This window comes from Tripterygium wilfordii, chromosome 14, assembly GCF_013401445.1.
Source record: "Tripterygium wilfordii isolate XIE 37 chromosome 14, ASM1340144v1, whole genome shotgun sequence".
In the NCBI taxonomy this organism is placed as follows: Eukaryota; Viridiplantae; Streptophyta; class Magnoliopsida; order Celastrales; family Celastraceae; genus Tripterygium; species Tripterygium wilfordii.
In genome coordinates this window covers 12844679-12869654 of record NC_052245.1, presented here as the reverse complement: position 1 = coordinate 12869654, position 24976 = coordinate 12844679, and the positions used below count along the sequence as shown (strand labels likewise).

Below are 24976 nucleotides of genomic sequence, written 5' to 3'. Positions count from 1 at the left end.
GACTACTTCCATGAAATTAATAGGACTACGGCCCAATAGTGCGTGCGAAACCAAATAGCAGTTCCCTTTCAAGTATTTCTTGGGCTGCCTTTTGGCGTGTGGATCTAATGCATTTTGGGCTTGGGTCAGATTTGGGCTACTTCTGGATTATGGGCTACCGTATCTCTCCTCAAATTTTCTGGGTTGAGATTATTTTTTGCTTGGCCTTTGGGCTATAATCATGTTAGTCGTGGGCTAGTAGCGGTACGGGCGAGCATTATGGGCTAGCTTGGTGGTTGACATTTCAATTTCTTGGGCCATTGGCCTTGTTACTTGGGCTGTGGACCTTGTTTTCATGATTTGTTTCGTTTGGGTGGTCTTGCCCTTTCTTGTAAGGTTTGGGGCATTTTGAAGACTAGTTTCCATTAGGGGTGTTCATCGGGTTTCAAAACCCGGACCGACCCGGGGTTTATCGGGCAAGCCTGAAACACATTTTATCGGTCCGGGCCAAACCCGACCCGAAGAACTCATAATAGGACCGGGTTCCGGGTCATTTTTTTGGTAAATTTCGGGCTATCGGGTCACCCGATAACCCGATTAAAAAATATTAAATTATTAGAGATAGAGTTACATGCTTGTTGCTTTTGTGATTTGTGCTTTTAAAGAATATCTTTTTGTTCCTCTATCTGATTTGTCCGATGTGGGATACATGCACTAACAGTGCAGCCTTCCTTAGCACTATGCAGCCTTAGCCTAATTTTGATTTTATATATTACTAAATGCTAATATTAATTTACTTTTACAATTACCCCCATTTAGTCATTTACACCTTTACAGCCTAGGTCACTACCACTGCAACAACGGCGCCGACAACGAAGATTATCCATTTAGTCACTACTATTGCAACCCACCGACGCCGACGTCGTCTTTGCCGTTGCTTCGGTCTCAAAGATTTTTTGAATCTTTAGGATCGTTGGGATTTGGCATTCGAGTCCCAATGATGATATCCAGAAGTAACAACTGAGGACGAAGTAGAAGATTAAGGTTATGGGATGTCATGACTGAAGTCTGAAACCCAGGAATGGAGAAACAGCTAAAGCAGAAACTGGGTTTTATGGTCTTGGATTTGGCACTGTTAATGGTATCGGGTCACCCGAAACCCGGTCCGATAAACCCGGTGACCCGGAACCCGATAACCCGATAATTTTTAACAGGGTTATCGGACCGGGTCTTCACTTCTAAAAAAATATCGGGTCGGGTCAGACCCGGTCCGATAACCCGGAACCCGACCCGATATTCACCCCTAGTTTCCATCGGATTTTGATCTTGGGGTATCCCTCGTACTTTGTAGATTTTTTTTTTCCAATGCACTCTCACTAGCCAAAAAAAATATTCTCCCTCTAAAAAATCATGACGAGGGATTGTAGTGTAATCAGTGGGCCTTATCACTTTCAACAGGCCCATTTCAATTCTCTAAGATTAATAGGCCCACAAAAATTCTAACCCATTTGAAAGGAGTCCAATGGGCTTAGTTGGTTTCAATGTTTCATGAGGATCAAGTCCCAAAGCATGAAAATTTTGTAAAATGAAAAACCCGAAATGACTGGTCGGTTATTTTTGAAATTTTCTTACATATTTCTTTAATAAAACCGATTGATAACCAAAATAATCGCTGATAATCGATCGTCAAGTTCCATTAAATTAAGGTCAAAAAAGGGAAGGGGAAAAAAAACCCGACTGTAACCAAATGCTTATCCGACTAGTAAAATATCTGGAAAACCAGCAGAATTTTCTCATTGATTGGAACTAATGCAGAAACATTTGAAAATTTGATACAAAACCTCTGAATATATAAAATGAACAACAACAAACAGCACAAGCACATCCATATTAGGAAGTTTTATTCTGAAATCAAAGATAGATTGAAGAATAGGCCAGGGGACTTGACTTAATTAATAGGCATCAGGGTTGGCCAAGAGATATGCTTCAACGGCCTTGAACATTGCGGTGGACTTTTCTTTGGCCTCGTTGAGTTTGTCCTCCGGAATCACAACGTCACTGTTGAAGTGGTACGTGGCGGTGGTCTTCCAAATAGACCCACCGTCCGGAGAAGCCACAATCTTGTTCTCTGAACTGATTTTCTCAAGAGCACCCTTGATGAGGTCTCCCTCAATTATGCTGAAGTTATATGTCAGAGTGTCTTGGTCGAGTGCTTCAATCTTGTGCTTCACATATGTCACTCCGCCATCTGTTCATATATAAAGATAACAATTAATATTAATGTTAGAAAATCTAGTCCAAACACTACAAACCAATATTGTCTGCCGTGGGTTAAAGGTCTGCACGGCTTTATTTTTATTGGGCCATCGCGATTGGTTCTTCGGTTTAGAAATTGCGTTGTTTATGTGATTGGGTTATGTCAATCCGACGTGAGATATAAAGTCTTAACAAAGTAATTACCTCCAACGAAAGTGAACTTCTGGATGGTTCCGGCTCCACCGTTGCCTTCAATGATTTCGATACTCTTGATGATGGGGATAACCTTGGGGAAGAAGTTGGCACCATCAGCATAGGCCTTGAATAGCCTGTTTGGTGCGATTGCGAGAAAATTCTCTGTTTGGTATGAGACAACACCCATTGTATATAAGCTATAGGAAACTGAGATGAGTGCTTGATTCTGCTGGGAGTTTTGTTAGTTTGATTTGTGTGGTTGTGTGGGAATGAATTGATAGAGGGTACTGCTATTTATAGTTATTTATAGCCACGTACCTAGCTATAAAAAAAAACAAAGAAGATTACTAATACATAAATATTGCCAAATCATTCGAAATTGTGAACTGGAATTTGTCGATATGTCATCTTGGGCAATCAAGAATGATGGCTTGGGAATTTAGTCAAGAAAGCCACCTAGCTATGAAAAGTAATGCATAATTGCCAAATCATTTGAAATTGTGAATTCACTAATATAAAGATTTTTAAAATAATATGGGAAAGCAATGAAATGTGAAATGGAAACCAACTTAATTAGCAAGTTACTATTTGGTTACTCCCGTTAATAGTTTAGTGTATTCTTTATTATTATTATTATTATTATTATTATTATTATTATGGAGTCTTCGAAGCATAAGGAAATTTTACCCATTGATGTCAATTGAGTGGTTTGTGGACTTTTGTTGCTCTACAGGACGCTTTCTTCTGATTAATCGATTTTATATTACTTCAATTTGAACTTGCTCGATCTGTTCAATTGGGACAATCACTAGAATATATTGTTTCAAACTCCCAATGGCTACCTAGTACTTACATTACATGAATAATCTATTTATGGACCTGGATATAATGCTATTCATTTTTTTCATTATTATTATTTACTATTTGGATGATGTCAGTCACACGATACTAATTATCTAATGGTCAAAAAAAAAAAAAAACCACATTTCATTGATTTAAAATCTCAAAAATTTCGTAGAGAAAGTAGATGTATTTATTTTCAAAACCATTAGATAAGTATCGTGTGATTCAGAAATCAAACACATAGAGAATTGGAGATTAATATTGACTAATAAAATAAATTTTTTAAATTGATATAATAATTGATTATCAATTTAGAGAAAAATCAAATCTTCACTACATAACATGATAATAATAATATTCCTTGATATTAACTTGTATTTCTTTTCAACTGTTTTATTTTGTTGGCTGTTTCTAGAAGCCGCGTGCGTCGTCTGCCTTTAATATAGATGTAGACCAAACGAATTATCCAAGGTTTTACTATTCAATACATATATATAACACATTGTGCTCATTATTCAGAATGAATACATAAACCTATTCAAAATACACCTTCAAACATAAAACAAGTACTGCCAAAACAGCCCACACAAAAACAACTTGCATAGCAAAAGAAATTTAATCAAAAGCATGAAACAAAATCTCTGATGTTTAATTTCTCTCAAGATTTGAAGATGAACTAATAGGCGTCCGGATTGGCCAAGAGATAGGCTTCAACAGCCTTGAACATTGCAGCGGCCATTTCTTTGGCCTCATTGAGCTTATCCTCTGGAATCACAATGTCACCCTTGGTGTGGTAAGTGGTGGTGGTCTTCCAGATCGACCCTCCGTCCGCAGAACCCACAATCTTGTTCTCGGAACTGATTTTCTCAAGAGAACCCCTCAAAACATCGCCTTAATTCGATTATGCTGTCAATCTTGTGCTTCACATATGTGGCTTGGTTGTCAGCTGCATATTCATATATCCAGACAACATTAATTAGTCACTACTTATTATGCTACATAAAAGGGAAAAGTAATCCAAAATCAAGGACTAAATATGTACCTCCAGCAAATGTGATCTTCTTGATCAAGGCTTGGTGGTAAGAAAGAGCTTTAACTTCTGATGTAGACTATGAGAATAAGTTCCAGTTCCATACTTTATTTGAACTTCTTGATGTAATTGGGTAATCAAAAGTGATGGCTTAGCAATTCTGTAAGTCAGCCAAGGAAGGCACCAAAACAAAATGTTCCAATTCATTCCAAATTTTGAAGTGAGATCAATTTGTGTTATTAACTTACTATTAATTTCATCACAGGAAAGCTAAATTAATCACCAATATTCTAGAATGAAACAAGATTAAATGTATGGATCATGTATGCAATTAAACTGTAATGTAAAAATAAATCGAAGTCCATTCAAGGCGTCAACTTTGATCCAACTGTTGTCTTCCATGTGTTTTTTGATGAAAATGAAGTTTCTGTTTGTCATTTTGTGAGCCAAAAATATATTAATCTCCACTTGATGTTCAAAAGTAGGCGGCTATAGCTGACCTCTACAGATAATTGAACGATGTGGGTCCAAAAAATTGGATCAAAATTGATGCAATTGGAATTTTTTTAATATATCCAAAGGAGCCATCTCTGACTAGATTGCAAAGCCATCCATGTTGATACGCAATTCATTTCTAGAATAATTCAATAATGTCCAAACCCTTGGATCAAATAGGGACATCTTCAACAATAGGAGACCTTCAAGTTCAGCCTATAAATACCACCTCCACTTCCATACCATATCATCACACAGCTCAAAACACTTCCAACAAACACTAAACATTCTTCTGACTTTCATTCCAATCCAGTTTTACCAATCTTAATTTCCTAGTCCAACATGGGTGTTGTCACTTACGAATCAGAGAATGTCCTCGCAATCCCACCAGCTAAGCTCTTCCAAGCTTACGTCCTTGATGGTGTCAACTTGTTCCCCAAGGTAATCCCTCAAATTAAGAACATCGAAATCCTCGAAGGTGATGGCGGAGCGGGAACTATCAAGAAGATCATTTTTGGAGGTAATTAGTTTTCATCGTATTCACTATAAACTCCTCCTTAGATTTTGAAGTACTTCCATAAATAAAATAAAACAAGAAAAACAGAGTGACTAAATATGATTGTTATTTGTATGTGATGCATATGCAGCTGGTGATCAGGCCACATATGTGAAGCACAAGATTGAATCAGTAGACAAAGAGACTTTCTCATACCACTACAGCATAATCGAAGGTGAAATTCTGAGGGGTGCTCTCGACAAAATCAGTTCGGAGAACAAGATTGAGGCATCTTCTGATGGAGGGTCTGTCTGGAAGACCATCACCACATACCACACAAAGGGTGACATTGTGATTCCAGAGGAAAAAATCAATGAAGCCAAGGGAACGGCCACTGCCATGTTCAAGGCAGTCGAAACCTATCTCTTGGCCAATCCCGATGCCTATTAGTTCCCCCCATCCAATCTTTGGTCAATTAAATAAAGATGGGGACTTCATTTCATGAATGGCAATAAAATTTCCTATGGAAAATGGAATTCAAGTTGTGTTGTTGTTCCTCTTCTTTGCTGTTTGAGGTGATTTCATACAGGAATGCATTTTGTATGCATTTCAGTTTGTAATGTATTATTACAATATAATGAGCACTGGTTTTTAATATCTTCACAAATTCTTTACACAATAATTCTTGCCAAGCTGTGCGTGTTGTACAATCCATAAACATGGCATGTGAAAGTAATGAAATACCTACCACTTGGTCACTGGCTACCGGCGTTTGGAGTCCCAAGGAAGCCCTGACCCTTCATGCTGAGTCCATGGTTGCAAGATTCACTTTTGCTTGTTATACTGCTGTGTCGCTGAATGCTGACTACTACCAAAGCCTGCATGTTATACCAAAGTTACGTGTGAGCTCTGCGATTTTGGGTTTATAGGAAATCAGGGATGATTCAAATAAAATGGGGGCTAGGTGAACAGATGATAAAGCCAATTTTATGCAATCCCAATGAAAATTTGCGGCAATTACAAAAGAGGCAAATAAACAAACACCTTGTGTGCAATACTCTTAAAAGGCAAATGCAAATACCCAGTTTTAACACAAATTCTAGCGATAACATCCCATGACAACCAAATTGATAAGTCGAAGTAGATTCTCTTTGCATGAAACTGATAAAGATGGAATCTCTGCATGAAGTGTCAATTCTTCCAAAATCAGGCCTCTGGAATTTTCAAGGCCATTGAAGCCTATCTTCAAGCAAATCCGTAATTAATTAATTAGTTATGTTCATCCATTAAGGATCAAGGTCATGTCTTTGATCATGTTTTCATTAATTAAATCTGCCCCTGTTTGGCATGCAAGATTACTTTTGATTGTATCTTCTTTGATGAATTGAATTAATGCTTCCATTTATTATCAATCCACTGATGATCCAGCAATAATGAATGAAAACCCTGATGATAATTTACTCAAAAGACTAGAACTTTGAAACCTAGAAATTCATAAAGATGCATAAAATTGGCACATTGTGCTCATTATTCTGAATCAATACATAAACCAATTCAAAATACACAGCAAACATTACAATCCCAAATGGAGTTACACACCATGAATTCAAACACACCATACCAACATCAATTACTTGTTGTTGTCTGACACTCGCAGATTATTCAAATCCCAGATCGGCAAAGACAATAAGATGGAGAAACAGAAGCAAATTAGTGCAAAACCCTATTGGTGGAATTAAGCATAAGCATCTGGGTTGGCCAAGAGATACCCATCCACAGCCTTAACCATTGCAATATGAGCTAGCTTGATGTTGTTGATCTCTTCTTCAGATGGCAGGACAGCATCCTCTAATGGTTCATAATCTATTTTCAGATTGGCCAAAGAACCTCCCTCACTAGTTGATGTAAAAGAAACCTCATAAACATAAGACTTCATCTTTATACCAATAAGGCCTCCTTCAATGATAGATAACTTGAATATATGCTTCTCATGGTCTATCACCTCCACTTGATCCTTAATGTACTGAGCACCCATGACATCTGCTTACAAAGATAGAACATTCATTTGCTCATGATTAATAAAACAATTATGACAAAGATCCCAGTAGTTGACATCTCAGTTATCCCAGATGCTGAGTTGTATGCACTACGTATATGATTTCATGTGCATCACGTGGGACATAGAGCCCGCGAATTCACTTGAATTATGTGCGTCCAATTTAACGGTTGAGATAACTGGGATACCAACTTGAGAGTAGTTATGAAAATGATTAATTGGTAGAATTAGGCACAAACCATCTGTGAAGTTTAACTTCTTGATGGTGCCAACTCCTCCATCTCCTTCAAGGATTTCAATGCTTGAAATGATGTTGGGAAGAAGCTTAGGGACAAGGTTGTGACCGTCAACAATGGCTGCCTTCCATAGCCTCTCGACAGAGATTGAAGACACATGCTCATCCACAATGATCCCAACACCCATGTTGTTGTTTTTTCTTTTATGTGTGTTGAAGAATTATGCAATTGCAAGACTAATTGGTTTGGTTTTCTAAATTGTGTCGAGTGATATATATATATATATATATATATATATACACGCAGAAACAGTGTCACATACACAAGTATTAGATTGATGATCGTGCTTTGCACTTTCCCTAATAATGATTTCTATCGGTGTGCTCTTCACGTTTAGATCAAACAATAAAATTCGTAATATTTTGATATCAAGTGAAACTATTAAATATACTTTTTTGTTTAGTATGCGAGAATGACACCATATAATTTTTTTGGTAACCGAGAACGTCACTATACAAAATTGTCCTTTTGAACATTCAATACGAGTCTAAACTAGGATCGTTATGCTCATACGCAAATTTCTACCTGACAACAGAGTATGTTGGGCCAAAGCACAGTATATGACCATAAGGGTATTACTCCTAATAAAAATGGGACTCAAAACTTCCTGAATCCATATGGTATGACCCCCATTCACTAACTAAACTATCACCAAATGGCTAAATATAATACTCATGTGTTGATCGAGCTTAGTTCGTGAAGAGATGCATGAACAATATGTGGTTGGCTCAGTTGTAATTAAAAGAATTTGTGTTTAGTACTTTTCATTGATCAACCAGGGATTACACACATAAGGATATATACAGAGACAATATGCAGAGATACAACGTTCTAATTGTAACGGGTATAAACTAAGCCAACTCAAGGATTACACGTGTAAAGGCAAAAGGTCACTTGACCAGAGAGTGATAAAGATGACCGTTGAAATTGTATTGTATTGAAATGAGCTTTACTATTGTTGAACTTGATAGGAGGCTGCTTTACTATTGTTGAACTTGATAGGAGGCTTCTAGACCATTGTTGGGCTCCTTCTTGATATTGTTAGTGGGCTTCTTCTTTATACGCCCCCTCAAGATCATGGAGCCATCAAGGATGCCGATCTTGGTACAGAGAGCAAGAAATCGATGACGAGGTAGGGCTTTTGTAAGTAAGTCAGCGAGCTGATTGCTGGTGTGAATGTGTTGAACAGAGATGACACCTTTGTTGACAAGATCACGCAGAAAATGCAGGTCTATAGCGATGTGCTTCATCCGTGAATGCATTACAGAATTGAGGCTGAGATGAGTGGCTCCTAAATTATCACAGCGAAGAACTGGAGGGGATTGCAGCGGAATACGTAGTTCAACAAGAAGGTGAGTGATCCAGAGAACTTCAGAGGCAGTAGAGGCCAAAGAGCGGTATTCGGCTTCTGTCGAGGAACGAGCAATGGCACGCTGTTTACGGGACCGCCAAGATATCGGACTGTCATCAAAGAAGATGAGATATGATGAAACAGAGGAACGATCAGATTTCCAGCCCAGTCCGAATCAGAGAAGGCGCGAAGACAACGGTACCGACGGGAGGAAAGAAAAACTCCATGAGTAAGTGTCCCTTTGAGATAGCGCAAGAGACGCTTGAGAATAAGCCAGTGTGAGGTAGTTGGTCTGGTAAGATATTGTGCTAGACGATTGACAGCGAAACTCATGTCCGGACGAGTTAAGGAGAGATATTGTAAGCCACCAATAAGTTGACGATAAAGAGAGCAATCAGACAAAGCTATGCCATCAAATTGAGAGAGCTTGAAGTTGGAAGGGAGAGGGGTTGCAACAGGTTTTGAGTCGAGCATCTTAGCACGATGAAGGAGGTCGCGAGCATATTTTTGTTGACAAAGAAACAATCCAGCATCAGTACGGACTGCTTCTATGCCCAGAAAGTATGCGAGGTTTCCAAGATCCTTGAGAGAAAATTTACTTGCAAGAGCTGTGGTCACTCTGTGAATAAGAGATAAATAAGACCCAGTTAGAATAAGATCATCGACATAAACAAGTAAGTAGAGAACTGCTGAATGTGAATGATAAATAAATAAAGAACAGTCAGCACGAGAATTAACAAAGCCGAGTTGAAGAAGTGCATCACGCAAGGCAGTAAACCAAGCACGGGGTGCTTGTTTGAGACCATAGACGGATTTGTGCAGGAGACAAAGATGTTTGGGAAAGTGAGGATCAACAAATCCAGGTGGTTGTTTCATAATAACAGTCTCTATGAGTGTACCATTGAGGAAGGCATTATTGATGTCTAGTTGTTTCAAAGGCCAATTATGCATCACAGCAAGAGATAGAATTAATCTGATGGTTGTTGACTTAACAACAGGGCTGAAAGTTTGAGAATAATCAACTCCCGGCCGTTGGAGAAAACCTTGAGCCACTAGGCGAGCTTTATAACGGTGAATGCTGCCATCGGGGTTACGTTTGAGACGAAATACCCACTTGGAACCAATGGGGCGATGAGATTTATCTGGAGGGATGAGAGTCCAGGTTCCATGTTGATTAAGAGCTTCAATTTCAGATTTCATGGCAGCAATCCAATGAGGACTTTGAAGAGCTTCATAAACGGTATGAGGCTCAGGAGAAGAAGCAGCAGGATGGAGAGTGGAATTATGTAAATTTTTCGGTTTGTAGATGTTGTTCATAGATCGTGTAGTCATGGAGTGTTGACGAGTTGGAGGAACATTGGTAGATTGGAGAGGTGGAGGAGAGTCCTCAGATGGAGGGTCGGCTGGTGATATGGACTGAGATTGAGAGGAGTCCACAACTTGGTTGAGAGAAAGAGGGATAGTGGATGAGGTGGTAACACTTGAAACAGGAGGAGAGGTGGTCACGGTGGATGGATATGACACTATGTTAGGATTTGGTAAAGGGTGGTACTGGTCAGGGTTAGAGATGATAGATGAACAATCAGAAGATGATGGACAACCAGGGAAGATGTGTTCTTTGAAAATTACATGTCTGGATAGATAGAGTTTGTGAGTGATAGGATCATAGCATTTAAACGAGCTTTGAGAGGACGAATAACCAACAAAGATGCATGGAGTGGACCTTGGTTCAAGTTTGCTATGAGTATAGGGCCTGAGCCATGGGTAACAAAGACACCCAAACACTTTGAGTTTAAGATAATTTGGTGAATGATGAAATAAGAGCTGAAACGGAGAATGAAACTTAGTAGGAGTGAGAGGCATTCTGTTTATAAGATAGGCAGCTGTTTCAAAAGCCAAAGACCAGAAAGAGTAGGGCAACTTGGCTTGAGATAGAAGTGTTTTCCCGGTTTCAACTATATGTCGGTGTTTGCGCTCTGCTAAGCCAACATGTTGAGGGGTATAGGGAGGTGACTGCATCCATGAAATACCAGAGTCAGCTAGGGTGGTTTTTAATTTTAAAAATTCTCCTCCATTATCAGTGTATAGGGTTTTAATCTTTGTAGTAAATTGATTTTCAACAATACTTTTAAATTGTAGAAAGATAGAACTAGTATCAGATTTTTGGAACAAAGGAAATAGCCATGAGTATCTTGTGAAGTGATCGACAAATAGCAAGTAATATTTGTGTCCAAAGATGGATGGGGTGGAAACAGGACCCCAAATATCTGAGAAAAGAATTTGAAGAGGAGCAGTAGTAGCGACAGTTGATGAACCAAAAGGAAGGCGATGACTTTTATTAATGTGGCAAGCATTACAATCTAAGGATTTGAATGTCTTAGCACAAGGTAAATGAACTGATTGCAGTAGAGAGCTAAGAATAGGGTGTCCCGGATGCCCCAATCGTTGGTGCCAAATATCAATATTGGTTTGTTGAGCAAAATGAGCAGAGAGGGATGGGACAGAGGTAAACTGGTAAATTCCATCAATGCATTTGCCCCGAGCCAGCGGAACTCCTGAATTCTGTGACTTCACAACAAAAAAGTTAGGATGAAATTCTACAAAAACATCATTAGATTTAGTAAATTGATGAACTGAAATTAAATTTTTCTTTAGTGCAGGTACGCAAAGCGTGTGTGCTAGTGTGAAAGCATGTTTAGGTGTGTGAAGTTTGCAAGTTCCTTGATGGGTGACTGCCAAACCTGAGCCATCCCCGATCTTGACTTCGTCTGTTCCATCATACTCTGAGTGAATTGAGAGATTTCCGAGTTGGGCAGTCATGTGATGGCTTGCCCCTGAGTCAACGAGCCAAGGTTCGGTGTTGGAGGGAGTAGATCCTGCTGCACTTGCAGCATAGTTGGCACTTGGTGCATATTCAGAAGCAAAAGATTTCAACTTTCGGCACACTCTAGCTGTATGCCCTGGCTTTTCACAAATTTGACAGAATGTGCGTGAGCGCTGACGATTGTTGTTTTGATTAGAGTAGGATCCTCCATTAGAAAACTGTTGAGATCGCTGACTGCCTCCTCCTCCTCCATAATTTTGTCGAGGAGGTTGATTTTTCTGTTGAGCTCCATAGTACCAGGATCCGTGACTGTGAGATTTGTTATTAAAGGACGATTGTTTTTGAGTGTAGTGAGCTGTAGCTACAGTGGAGAGCTGATTCTTTTCAAGCCTTTGAAGATAAGCTTCATGACTTACAAGACGATCATGAAGATCATCAAACGTAATGGGATTTTCTCGTCCTCTAATTGCTTCAACTATGCCACGAAATTCAGGTCCTAGGCCATCAAGAGTATAGAGAACTAAATCGTCTTCATCGACGGCATGCTTAACGAGAGCGAGCTCATCGGCAATTTGTCGAACACCTTGCAGGTATTCTTCAACAGATTTGGAACCTTGCTGAAGATTGTGCAGCTGTTGTCTTAGTTGTATTTTGCGAGATCGAGACTTGTTGGCATATAATTGATGAAGCTTTTTCCACACATCGGCACTGGTTGAAACATCACCAAGTAAAGGCGTGACAGACTCGTGAAGAGAAGCTATAAGAGCGTTGAGTAATAGACTATCTTGTCTATCCCAATAATCATACTCATTGACCTCTGTTTCAGGTGGACAGGGTAAACTTCCATCCACGAATCCCATGAGTCTATAACCACGAAGCACAGCAACACACTGAGCTCTCCAGATTGTGAAGTTGTTGGGTTTTAGCTTTTGAGCTAACTGAGAATTTCCATTAATGGCAATTACTGGTTTGCCATTAGCAGCACGTAGAGTGGAATCATCTCCATGAGAACGATCATAGTGAGTTGCCATGGAGGAAGAAGAATAATCGTTGTCTGAGCTTTCCTGCTCCGATACCATAAAAGAATTTGTGTTTAGTACTTTTCATTGATCAACCAGGGATTACACACATAAGGATATATACAGAGACAATATGCAGAGATACAACGTTCTAATTGTAACGGGTATAAACTAAGCCAACTCAAGGATTACACGTGTAAAGGCAAAAGGTCACTTGACCAGAGAGTGATAAAGATGACCGTTGAAATTGTATTGTATTGAAATGAGCTTTACTATTGTTGAACTTGATAGGAGACTGCTTTACTATTGTTGAACTTGATAGGAGGCTTCTAGACCATTGTTGGGCTCCTTCTTGATATTGTTAGTGGGCTTCTTCTTTATAGTAATTGTGACCATGCCAATTGCCAAGCAAGAGGTAGAAAGTCAATTCTTGGCATCGATCGCCATAGCCAGCCTGTATGTCATTCTCCATATATGTAATCAACGTGGAAACATGTCAAGTACATTCATTGGTATAATTATTATATATCCTCTTTTTTTCCTTCCTTTTGCTGCTTTCGCATATATATAATCTTGTGTTAATCTTGTGTCAAGACTAAAGCATTACGAAATGATTGATTACCCTATAGTCTATCGGGTAGGTTTACGCGTGTCTAGTTTAGCCTGAGTTTGGTTTGCGGGCTGTTAACTAGCCAACCCTAAACTCTTTTAACTAAATTGGAATATAGCATTTGAATGCTAATGCAAGATATAAGATGTAAAACCCATCTAAGAGTAGTCAATGGACCGTGAATTATAGAGCATTAATACCACCTAAAGTTTCCAAGCACCTCTCAAGTCCAATGAAGGAATCTGGACTTTAAATCTCCATCAACCTTTATGGCAAAAACGAAGGGTGGTCTATGCTTTCCAATCTCAATAAACTACTAACAAGAAGCCTAAAACTACATTCCCTTCCATATTTTTATGGAAAGCAAACATTTCTTGTGACAAAAGGATTCCTTCATAGTGGATATTCTTACACCTAAATAGCTCCTCACTTCTTTGACTAGTGAAAGCCTTGCATATATATATATATAGACAATTTTATCTACATAATCTGCTAAGCCTTTTAACTCTTTTAAATGGTGGGCTTTTAGAAAAAAGCAAATTCCCTTCCCCCCAACAATCAAAGATGTACAGAAAACACTAACTCCTTTCTTCCTTATCTCCTCCCCTTTAAGATTTGATGATGATCCTGGTAGGCAAATCATGCTTACAATATTATCTTTCTCCATCTTTACGTTCTCAACCGGAGAAAAAGAGAGAGATTCCTTTCATGTCCCACACCTTTTACCTTTCCTGTATTCCCATCTCTGCCCACAAACAAATGACACCTATTGATTCTCCATTTATACTCTTGGCCCTCATCGTACAAGGGCACATCTATCTTCATCTCTCCTTTCTCCCTGCCTCATGATTTCAGACGTAGAGGTAAAGCTCCAAACAGAGATCACAGAACAATTTTCACAACAGCATTTGAATTGTTACATATGCAGACAGCTTCCACACTTCAGCTATACATACTTATCAGATTTCTTTTCTGACTTGGTTTTATTCTCCAACTGCAGAAACCTCGAGTAACGGAGATACAAGTCCGGATGGACTGTAACGGGTGCGTGCAGAAGATTAAGAGAGCACTGCATGGCATCAATGGTAAGATATTAAGGAGCCATTATGAAGTTCTGAATCTTCTGATTGCTAATTCCTATTCTTGAGTTTTTTCAGCCATACAAATATGAAATATGGCGATGTAGCTTCCTAATATGTGAGCAAGTTCTCATATTTCACAGGTATCTATGATATATACATTGACTTCCCCCAACAAAAGTTGACGATCATCGGGTGGGCAGATCCAGAGAAGATACTCAAAGCCATTAGGAAAACAAGAAAGATTGCTACCATATGTTCCCACACTGAACCAGAAACCGCCACACAACCAACTGAACAACCACCTGACGGGGGTGCAGAGCCAATACCAGAACCAGAAGCAACAAACTCTCCACCAGCAGAAACTCCACTAGCTGAAGCACCTCCAGCAGCAGAGTCGCCGCCACCACCTGAGAATCCACCCCCAGAGGCAGCACAAGCACCTTCACCTTTACACATTGCTAATGACACCAATACAGCTCGACCAACACAGCCTACTGGTCCTAAGGATGTAGGGGAAGTCCATGTAATATACCACCACCCACCACCGGACTATGGCTACAGATATGGATACAATCAGGGCTATGTTAGGCCCTGGAATAAATACCCCAGTGGCCAAGGATTACCTCCAGCAGCGAAGTCACCGCCACCACCTGAGAATCCACCCCCAGAGGCAGCGCAAGCACCTTCACCTTTACCCATTGCTAATGATACCAATGCAGCTCAACCAACACACCCACCACTGGACTATGGCTACAGATACGGATACTGTCATGGCTATGTTAGGCCCTGGAATAAATACCCCAGTGGCCAAGGACTACCACCAGAATCATCACAGCCTCTCCATGTGACGCACAGCTACAACTCATACAAGCCATCACCTTATGTCACTGAATATGATTATACTAGGTCACCACCTAGATATACATACTACAATAGGAGAGACCACTACAATGAGGATTATCACAGCAGCAGCAATGGAAATATCACATCAATGTTCAGTGATGAAAATCCAAATGCCTGTATAATAGTATAGAAAGTTCAGGGAGGCTGATCTGAATGAACAAACCTTTCTTGTGGTGCTGAAAGAAGGGCTAGATGGAGAATAACTAGTGAGATAATAGAAGGTGGGAGCAATGTTATCAAATAAGCATGTGAGATGTTTCAGGGAAGAACGAGATTCTAATCTTGTTAAGTGACGGAAGAATTGATTCTGCATTCCACTTCTGAGGGGCTTTACATTTGCCTGCTATTCTTGTCTTTTAGAAGAATCCTATAAAGAATTGGTTCTATTCTACAACTACGCTTCTCCGCCCGTCTATCTTGACAAGTCCTCTCCTTTCTATATCTGATGACTTCTTAGCTCCCTTGAATTTCCCCTGAATTACTTAAAAGTTTCTCTATCCAAACTACTTTTGAAGATAATCTCTTTTTTTGAATAGAAATTTTTTATTAAGGCACCAAACTCCAAGCAGGTGCTGACCAGAGATTACACAGTTCTTAGACTCATAGGAAGATAATTTCTCATTCCAGTTATTACACTTCGCCAATGTCATTTTTCATGATAAGTTTGTGTAGTGCAAAAGAGATTCATAACCTATGTAAAATGACCCCAAATAGTAAAGCACAGGATGAATCTCTACAGAAATTTGCAATTGTCTGATTAAACAATTCCAGCACAACCTGACGTTACACGTTTAATCGATGCAGTTGTCCAATTCATGATTGGATTCTCTTACTTAGGGCACTATAATAATAGTCTAATATCATTCATATTCTTTATGTTGTGAAGGTACCTTGTTTTGTGTTTGCATTTACTTCTCCCCACTCTTTTTTGTACTTGGATGCTAACTATAGAGGCGATCCCACCACTAGCTGCTGTCACTAGCAATTATTTTGTCATGTGACTCCTATTTTTGGCATAACAAGAAACAACCAGTTGTTCTGTTTCCAAAACTAGAGCTGAGAATAATACAATTGTTGATATTTAAATCTGGACTTATTTCATCATCATAATGATTGTATATGAGAACATCAATAAGTTCTAAAAGTAAACAATAGTAAATCTAAAGAGAATAAATTGGTTTGAAGATAGCATATCAAGACAAGGGATTGGTTCTTAACAAGATTCATTGCGCCAATTATTTCACTAACTTAAGCATATCCAAAAGAGATTCGCATTATATATCATAAGATATGAAGACCATTTAAATGGGTAGGGGAAAAAAACGAAAGCCAGTATCTCAAATTGCATCTGGCAGCATCCTTTGCAGTCTGGACACATTCATTTATGGACACACATCACGTTTCTTTGGCTTTTAGACGTTCTAACAAGTTTAATAAACTAGATTTGCAGTCACTGAAAAAAAAAATCAACAACATTTGCAATTCCACAAAGAATTACAAAAGAAATAACGAAGACTTAAGAAACCACTAGCTAATAATATAACACGTTATGCATCGACCATCTCAAGCTAAACTCAAAATTCCACCGCGGAGCAAGTAATAAAAGTAAAGATAGAATGCCACAATGAGCAACAAGCTAGGGCACGAGCATGCGATGCTGAACCAAAGAGTGTACAAATTTTAGTTACCCGGTCAGCAGCAACAAAAGATGCATCCTGAAGACTGTGAAGAGTGTAAATTCATGTCAAAACAGTTGCCCCAGGCAGCAAAAGCAGTTCATGGGTCCACCAGAACAAACTCCCTGAACATATCAAGTTTACAAGTTTAACTAATCAAGCCTTTCTCAGCAAGGAAGAAAAGCAATATGGCCATTGCAATATGGAAATTAAAAATAGAATTTTCTTTCTATCAACTGGACACTAGACCACAACTTGTCTATGATAAATTGATAATTAATCCGTGGTCTGGATCACCAATTCTGATTGTTTCATCCGTCCACTATGAAAATGAAGTCCTCATACTCCAAAGATATTCCTAAGATAGTCATTCAAAGCCAATGCCTAATTACAAAGATAGTTATTAAAAAAAACGCCAATAAGCACTTGTAGGTCACAAGAATAGTAATCACCCCTCCATCATCCAAACAGAATAATGATCAACAAACACAGTAAAGTAGCAGGCAGAAAAAAGTCTCAATTACCTATTATGGTCAGATTAATCTAGTTGTCATCATCACTACTTAATTGGGACTCGTCATCGTCTTCCCCATAAAGGTGTTCATCAACGTCATCATCCTCGTCTTCATTATCATCCATTTGGTCATTACGTCCTACACTTTGAGCATTGTTCAGAGCAGCCTTGTCAATCTGTCAAGGTTATATACAGTGCCATCAAATACCAGGGAAAACGAAAAGAAGCATTCCACAGTTTGGAGGTTCAAGAAGCAAGGATGTGAAAGTTTCTGACCTGCACAGTTACAAGTTGCAAACGGCCTGATAATTGTAATAAAGGTTGAACAGACTCGCCTTTTGATTTGGACATCTGAACAAGAAAAACATAATTCAAAATGCGATGCCCACCATAAACAAAAAGCAGAAATCGACAGAGTTTAAAGTCGTCCATAGTTGACAGCAAGAAGTCAATTTTTCTCGAAGACAGTTCAAATAAAGGAGCAAACCTTAACATTCTGGTAGTTGCACCTAGCTAGTAAGGTGGTTATGAAAAAGAACACTACTATTTTAGTAACTTCTTGGGGTACAAGACCTAAACCAGGAGGTCTTCCCAGTTTAATCTCTCCAAAGCTTAGGCAACATTTTTCATGTATTATTTCTAGTTTACACTAACATTAATAAGAAATTGCATTATTGCACAGGCATGTTCTCTTCATGAAAACCAGTTCAAGCTCTCATTTCAAGTTACTAATTGAACTTATATAAAATAAACTTCCTCCATAAATAAAAAGCAATTGAGCAACCACAATGATTGCTGACACATCAAACCTTCAGAAGAGTTAATGACACTCGAGTATCATGCATGTACTACTATATATCATCAACTTCATGCGATCTGTATCTATAATTAATAAATAAACCCCAAAGTTGTTTAGCTCAGATACAAGCCCAACCAGCACATAATGGCCTAACATCCCAAAAATATTATGAAATAAGATATAAGCTAAAGCCATTCAAGCCAAATATTGCTCATAATCATCCCATGCAACACGCTTTTCCGCAGAACACTGCTGTCCAGAGAACAAATCACAAAGGCAAGCATTATTTACAAATGTATGACTGTGGAAAGAGGTGCAAAAGTACAAGAGTCCATGTTGTTCGGCTACACATAAGCACACAATAAACTTACAAGTGAATCTAAAACTGGTAAATCTACTGGGAATCGTATATAATTGTAACTTATTCGAACTCAAACACATGTTGCTAATAGTAGCAGAACTGCAACACTTCATGCCTCGAATTGAACAAGAAATGCTCCATCAAGTAAAGCATGCCAGCCAACTGAGAAGCCATCTACGTTATGGACAACAAATAGCAAGTAGAAAGACAAGGTGTGGGCCTTAGTACTTATTTAAGCTTCTTAACAACCATGTAATCCTCCCCTATGGAAAAAGCTTCTACCAAATTTAATGGGTAGTTACCGTTCTATATATTGTTTCTTACCTCAAGGATGCATACTATAAAGGTAAACAACTGATGGCGAAGAAGGATGCAAGAGACAACACTATTGTCTGAAGATCCGCTATAGATACAGTATTTAAATGAAGGATCAACAAAATCAACTCATTTTCACAAACATTAACTTCCTTACCTTGTACAACGAATTGAGCAGCTGGGTAATTGGTTCCTGAGCCATAACATAATGACTGTGATTTACCAATATACTATATATCCATGGAAGAACATACTGTCCACTACCAGACCTGTAAGAGAATTGAGGTTAAAACTTAGCCATAAATAGTCTATCCTACAATATATCAAAATAGAAATCCCAAATTTCTACAAGATTTTGATTAAATTTGATTGATAATGAAACAAACAAGCACTGTCGCATGCACATATTAGCGGACAGCAACTGAATATATCGCAAATTTCAAATAATAGTTCATTTTATGATGGAATTGGACTTTGCCTCTTTTGCTTCCAAAAAAATAAAAAATTGATATTTGCAACTGAAACAAATGGATGGAAGTGGCAACATGTGCACAACTTAAAGCAAGGCCACAAAAGGGTTTCCGACATTACATAGAATAGATCAACTAGAAAAGGAAAATGTAGTTCTTGTAGGAAAAGACAGACCTAGATTGCCAGATGGAAACCAATACTCCAAGGAATTCATAGGCGTCATTAGGTTCCATAGACAAAACAGTAGCTCTCATCTGTGGAGTGCATATGAATATATAAAATTACGCAAATTGAACATGAGAAGAAAAGACATAACATTCAGAAACACTAAGATAAGAAACAAATCAACCTTCTTGTGCGTCAGATTGGCTTCAAGATCGATACCCCTAAATTTAGTAGAATCAAGTGCAGAGTTGAGTGTCCTATCATCTTTGCTACTAAGTACACCTAATGATCTCAATCGCTCTTCCATGCAAATTATTACAGCATCAACATCCATCAAGCCATCTGCACAAACCAGCAGAACCAACAAGTAGTGCAAATGTGCAACGCATAAGCATATTGCAGCACTATGCTAATTACTGAGAATACAAATAAGTAACAGAGAGTTTAAAAGAAGTAAAGAACACTTATATAACACAATTCATATATTGACAGAACATGGCCATATATGACTATATGAGAGAGGGAACACCAATGCAACTCATGAGAACTCAGACCTTGAACTCGACAAATTAAGGAATAAAAAAACCTACATAAATTTCATGATTTAGGGAAAAGTTCACACTACAAATAACGTGTTGTAGTATTAGCTCACTATCTCAAAATATGTTGGGTTGCATCCCCTTGGTGCTTCTCAAAAATTCGGTAGATCATTACATCAAAAAGGTAATACCGTAATACCCGTATTACATAAAAACATAAAAAATGATAATGAAAATTCAGTGTCTAAGAAAGTGCTATATCTCAATGAAAACACGCTGAAAAACAAGAGAAATTTTGAGAATACCTTTATTATCAGCGAGGTTCGCTTGGCCGCTTCTTTCAACAGCATCAACCATTAACTCATCAGTCTCAAAACTCAAAGTTTGACGTCTGATCTTCTCATTATTATCAAAAACTTTTGGAAGTGGAAGTAAGGCATCCTCCACATTCGCACGGTCTAATGCAGTAACTGTAGAATTATTAAACAAAAGATAAATGAGTTTTCATACCACCAACAATTCCAGGAAAAAGATTTCTATGTCAAAATATGTCAACATAGAGTATATCAATTATCAGGCCTTACCCCCACTTCTTGCACCCTGCCCTCTCTTGGTTTTCATAAGAGACTGATTTATTGGAAGAAAAACACCATCAGGCGAAACGTTTAACTTTACGTCCATGCCAGAATGCACCAACAATTTCTGAAACAAAGGCTTCACTGGCAACCCATATGCAATAAACACATGCCCAGATGTAGGTTTGGCAATGCCTAGTAATTTTGCAGCAAATACTGCAGGTAATGCACCCTTGTGGTTTTTCAAATGAAAAGTTTCATGATCTAATGAAACTTTAGTGGGTTTGGCATTTCGTAAGTCTTCAACATTCTGTCCATACCATATGTAACAAACTCCTGTTTCTGAGATGGCTAAAACAAATAAACCTGTATCACTGCACCTGCTATCCAGGAGAACAGCAGGGTGCTCCATTGCAAGAACATAGCTTGCTGACCGCTTCTTGCCCCCATCTGCCCTCCACAATGCAACATATCTCTCACCAACAGCAGAAGAGAGGATGTATTTACCATCCTCAGAAAACTGCATACAGCGTACAGCTCCCTACACAATGTTCAACATAATTTTAGTGAACTACGATCAGAACACAAAAAAAAAAAAAAAGGCATTATTATAACCATGTTTCAAACAAAATAACTCACAGGATGACCAGAAAACTTCTGTATCTTTTTCTGCTTGGAACAGTCAAAAGTTTTCAATTGTGAAGCTGCACTTGCCAATATCTTCCCATCTGATGCACACAGTAACCCAAATTACTGTATCAAAAAACTATAAATCCCATAATAATATGACACATTGTAAACCCATAAATAAAGGTAATTGACCAAATTGTACAAGCTTTAACACTTCTGATATTATTGCATACATTCCTTGTGTACCACATCCACTGGTTCAATTGTTATCTTTTAAAAAAATACTTTCGCCAAAATTATACAAAAAAAAGGTTGTAGATCAAATATTTTGCCTTTTTTTCTTAATTGACAAGATTAAATTCATGAAACAGAAGCAGCAAATATCCTTCAGCAAAAAGTTCATGACTGAAACCACATATTGGTTACATTTTGACATATTATCGTTCAACTAAATTCTTCAAAATTACTAGATAAAGTCTTGGAGACTGAGCCTACAGGTAAGTTTCAAACGTTATTCTAGTGCACCAAAACTGAAACCACATATAGTGCCCATCAGGATATTATTGTTCAAATTCATCTTCAGCAATATAATGGCAGGAGCCATGAAATTGCTCCAAAAGTACAAAAAGCATGTATGCAACAAAAATGGAAAAGGATGTACCTGGTGAAACAGAGATGGAGGATATTGCTTTTGTAGAAGCTTTGAACTTCTCTAGAAAGTTTCCCGTAAGTGGGTCAATTTTGCAAATCATCCCATCTTCACCAGCTGAGTAAATGCAAGAACCATTTGTTGAAAATGAAATAGCACTTACACCACTGCAGAATAGAGTAAAACGTTGATCACGCAACCCAAATAATTTCTGAAAGTAACTTTTTTCATTTTCATCTCAAGAATTTCCAAACCTAAAGATTTCAACAGTAGCGAAATTCAACAAACGCCATCATCAGGTCATATGGGGTTTGAAATAGTTATAATTGAATAAATATGTTGCTATTAGAAAACATACAAGAAAGAGAAAGGATTGTTATTTCTTTGCAAGGTCCCCTAGAAGGCTAGAACCAAAAGTAGATCACGATTCTCATAACCTGTTCTCAAGAGTAATAGAGGGTGGCTTAACAGCTTAGTAATAATTTTGCTTCAAGTTATTTGTTCAAAGATGAGTGTTTGGTACCTATTGAAAGATGGCAACAGTCTCAGCATGGAAATCAACAGGCTATAAAGCAGAAACACCTAATTCAAAGGTAGTCGTTCACCTTTCTTACTTTTGTTAAGTCAAACACCTCTTAAAGGGCACTCTTTTCTTTTGTAATTAGCACTCCACATAATACTTAGGCAGCTAGAATTGGTTCATTAATTCTGTAATTTCCAAATACCACACATCATGGAGGCTTTAGCTTTCATGAAATGAAAAAATCGTTACAATGTGTTTTGTGTTGATCACTGAGGCATTTCTATATACGTACATAAATTGCTTCCAGAACCCATATTTGCTAGCTTGGTTCTCTTTTCTTTAATTACAAGAGCTTGGCTGACATTGACCACATAACTAATTTCTACTTAATTTTTCTAAGATCGCTATTGTTTGCCCATTTTCTACCGCTATTTTGCATTTGATAATCTGCATTTGAGTTTGGATACCCATTGGTTGTCAAAGATATAAATAATTTTCACTGTTTGGCTGCCAAAGCACCTATTCACAAAAGTGATGAAATGATTTAGATTGGATTATACAGAGCTACATCTTTCTAGAGTAAACTACATTTCTAAGGACCTTTATAGGGATTCATCGTTATCAATTTATACTAGTGCACAGATATAACCCCCCACCAGTACAAAATTCAAGGGCATTGCAAAGCTGATAGGCACCTTGGTCACTTAGCATGAAACTAATAACAAAAACTCTTTTAAGTAGGATAAAGGAATTTAGAAAGGGATAAAAAAAAAAGAGTTTAGAAGGTAAGGTTATTGTTCCAACCACTAAGATTGCAAGCCAGGACACCTAAACAAAGCTCTAAAGGTGAAACTTGAAAACTGTCAAAAGGTAGCTGCAAATTGAAAAAAAAAGAGTAACTTTTGAAATGATAATCTTTCCTGATGGAAAATGAAGAAGAGTGAAGAATGTGAGTCTTAACAAGAAACTTACCCGGGATGGCAGTCACTAACTATCCATTTCAATTGACCGGCAGACACGTCGAATGCCACAATATCACCACTTCCCGTTCCTAGTACTAACAACGAGCATCCAAGCTTTCTTTTTTTCTGCAATCATCAATAGACAATAGTTGTAGTCACAATTCACTTCAACAACTGTAAAGGCCAAACATTCAAAACAGCACTGGAGAATAACATTTGATTTCTCTATCATACTTTGGTGTCCAGAGACAACCACTTCATGCATTTGTAATCAACAGAAAGGTGGCCCCGTTCCGGTTTAGAAAATATATCTGTCGATTCACTCGATGTGATATCTGCAAACTCAGTCTGGATCTGACCTTTCACGGTGTCCCATATCTAAGGAGAGAATGCGCAATTGTTATTCCCAAATAAAAATATACCAGAAGTTCCTAGTATCTGTCAGTTTATGAGAAATAATAACTGGTATCAACAAATAAGGAAGGTAAACAAAATATTAAACAAAGCAAACACACACACAAAAAACATGACTAATGAGAAAAATGCACAAGCACAAACACGAACTGCCGTTTTCAAAGGCAAAAAAAAGATGAGATTGGTCCACTGGACAAGGAGACAATGTAACACAGAAATTCATTTTACAGAATCAAAGAAGCTGCCCAAATATCTAAAACTTAGTTCCTCGCAGATTCAAACAGAAACCATATTATGCTCTAGCAGTCATCCAGATGATCTACACTCACACACATTCATAGTTAAATATGTGTGTGCGTGTGAAAGAGAGGTGTAGATAACTAATTTCAAGTTCTTAGTATTCACAAATACATTTTTTTTCTCAGCAACAGACATCAACAACCATCTTCTGAGGAAGTAGTATGGGTACCTTTATTCGACCATCTCCAGAACTGATAGCAAAGAAGTCCAATGCAGGACTAAACGATGTCAAGAGGTCCCTGATATTCGATGACCCCATGAACCCTGAAAGGTGAAGAACGTAAGAAATCCATTATTCATATATGTGAATAATCAAACAGATTCCACAAGTAATACGTAATGCATGTCTAACAAAATAAACTAGAATTTTTTTCGCTTAAACCCTGCTAAAACCCTCGCACTCCATCAAGAATCCCGAAACCCGACGAAAACTAAAAATTCTAAAGGTAAGCAAACAGAATATTCGTGCCTGTAAATAGGCCGGTGACAGAAACCGAGGAGAAGAGGATGTTGGCGGAAGAGCAATGGCGATGAGTCGGTGACACAGGGAGGGAGGGAGGGAGGGGCAGCTGTGTTATTTTAGGGCGTTTTTCTTTCATGTCGCAAGGTTTATTACTTTCGGCTTTTAATGAGAGTTTGGGACCGCGA

The 24976-nt window shown here is 38.2% G+C and overlaps 5 protein-coding genes across 10 annotated transcripts; 2 read left to right on the top strand and 3 right to left on the bottom strand.

Moving 5' to 3' along the window:
- Positions 1–1749: 1749 nt before the first annotated feature.
- LOC120015378 (major allergen Pru ar 1-like) lies at positions 1750–2707 on the bottom strand. The gene is made up of 2 exons (XM_038867781.1): positions 2440–2707; positions 1750–2227 (listed from the first exon to the last, which is right to left on the bottom strand). The coding sequence occupies exons 1-2, from the start codon at positions 2615–2617 to the stop codon at positions 1932–1934; spliced, it is 474 nt and encodes a 157-aa protein (XP_038723709.1). The 5' UTR covers positions 2618–2707; the 3' UTR covers positions 1750–1931.
- A 2333-nt stretch (positions 2708–5040) lies between these two features.
- LOC120015743 (major allergen Pru av 1-like) lies at positions 5041–5957 on the top strand. Its single transcript, XM_038868290.1, has 2 exons — positions 5041–5318; positions 5446–5957. Exons 1-2 carry the CDS (start codon positions 5141–5143, stop codon positions 5742–5744), a joined length of 477 nt encoding a protein of 158 aa, XP_038724218.1. The 5' UTR covers positions 5041–5140; the 3' UTR covers positions 5745–5957.
- Positions 5958–6764: 807 nt separating this feature from the next.
- On the bottom strand, positions 6765–7837 carry LOC120015742 (major pollen allergen Bet v 1-M/N-like). The gene is made up of 2 exons (XM_038868289.1): positions 7590–7837; positions 6765–7334 (listed from the first exon to the last, which is right to left on the bottom strand). The coding sequence occupies exons 1-2, from the start codon at positions 7771–7773 to the stop codon at positions 7030–7032; spliced, it is 489 nt and encodes a 162-aa protein (XP_038724217.1). The 5' UTR covers positions 7774–7837; the 3' UTR covers positions 6765–7029.
- A 6113-nt stretch (positions 7838–13950) lies between these two features.
- Positions 13951–16016, top strand: LOC120015264 (proline-rich protein 2-like). Its single transcript, XM_038867609.1, has 3 exons — positions 13951–14313; positions 14451–14535; positions 14673–16016. The coding sequence occupies exons 1-3, from the start codon at positions 14296–14298 to the stop codon at positions 15563–15565; spliced, it is 996 nt and encodes a 331-aa protein (XP_038723537.1). The 5' UTR covers positions 13951–14295; the 3' UTR covers positions 15566–16016.
- Positions 16017–16741: 725 nt separating this feature from the next.
- On the bottom strand, positions 16742–24898 carry LOC120015263 (WD repeat-containing protein 43). 6 transcript variants are annotated; one of them, XM_038867602.1, is made up of 14 exons: positions 24798–24898; positions 24498–24592; positions 23849–23992; positions 23625–23740; positions 22142–22296; positions 21490–21578; positions 20860–21391; positions 20581–20745; positions 19921–20078; positions 19746–19825; positions 19258–19369; positions 17902–17976; positions 17636–17801; positions 16742–17236 (listed from the first exon to the last, which is right to left on the bottom strand). In XM_038867602.1, exons 2-13 carry the CDS (start codon positions 24585–24587, stop codon positions 17655–17657), a joined length of 1863 nt encoding a protein of 620 aa, XP_038723530.1. In that variant the 5' UTR covers positions 24588–24592; positions 24798–24898; the 3' UTR covers positions 16742–17236; positions 17636–17654. The 6 variants fall into 6 exon arrangements, with proteins under 6 accessions (XP_038723530.1, XP_038723534.1, XP_038723535.1 ...); XM_038867606.1 differs by having other exon boundaries at positions 16742–17157; XM_038867604.1 differs by lacking the exon at positions 16742–17236 and adding an exon at positions 17243–17495.
- Between the last annotated feature and the right edge of the window lie 78 nt (positions 24899–24976).

Excerpts from the sequence above, each read along its gene's own strand:
- LOC120015378 (XM_038867781.1), bottom strand. The coding sequence starts at position 2,617 with ATGGGTGTTGTCTCATACCAAACAGAGAATTTTCTCGCAATCGCACCA. Across the intron at positions 2,228-2,439 it reads GAAGTTCACTTTCGTTGGAG|ATGGCGGAGTGACATATGTG; the intron begins GTAATTACTTTG and ends ATATATGAACAG.
- LOC120015743 (XM_038868290.1), top strand. The coding sequence starts at position 5,141 with ATGGGTGTTGTCACTTACGAATCAGAGAATGTCCTCGCAATCCCACCA. Across the intron at positions 5,319-5,445 it reads CAAGAAGATCATTTTTGGAG|CTGGTGATCAGGCCACATAT; the intron begins GTAATTAGTTTT and ends ATGCATATGCAG.
- LOC120015742 (XM_038868289.1), bottom strand. The coding sequence starts at position 7,773 with ATGGGTGTTGGGATCATTGTGGATGAGCATGTGTCTTCAATCTCTGTC. Across the intron at positions 7,335-7,589 it reads GAAGTTAAACTTCACAGATG|ATGTCATGGGTGCTCAGTAC; the intron begins GTTTGTGCCTAA and ends CTTTGTAAGCAG.
- LOC120015264 (XM_038867609.1), top strand. Across the intron at positions 14,536-14,672 it reads AGCACTGCATGGCATCAATG|GTATCTATGATATATACATT; the intron begins GTAAGATATTAA and ends CATATTTCACAG.
- LOC120015263 (XM_038867602.1), bottom strand. The coding sequence starts at position 24,587 with ATGGGGTCATCGAATATCAGGGACCTCTTGACATCGTTTAGTCCTGCA. Across the intron at positions 22,297-23,624 it reads GTTAGTGACTGCCATCCCGG|TGGTGTAAGTGCTATTTCAT; the intron begins GTAAGTTTCTTG and ends TCTATTCTGCAG. Across the intron at positions 20,746-20,859 it reads GCAGGGTGCAAGAAGTGGGG|TTACTGCATTAGACCGTGCG; the intron begins GTAAGGCCTGAT and ends ATAATTCTACAG.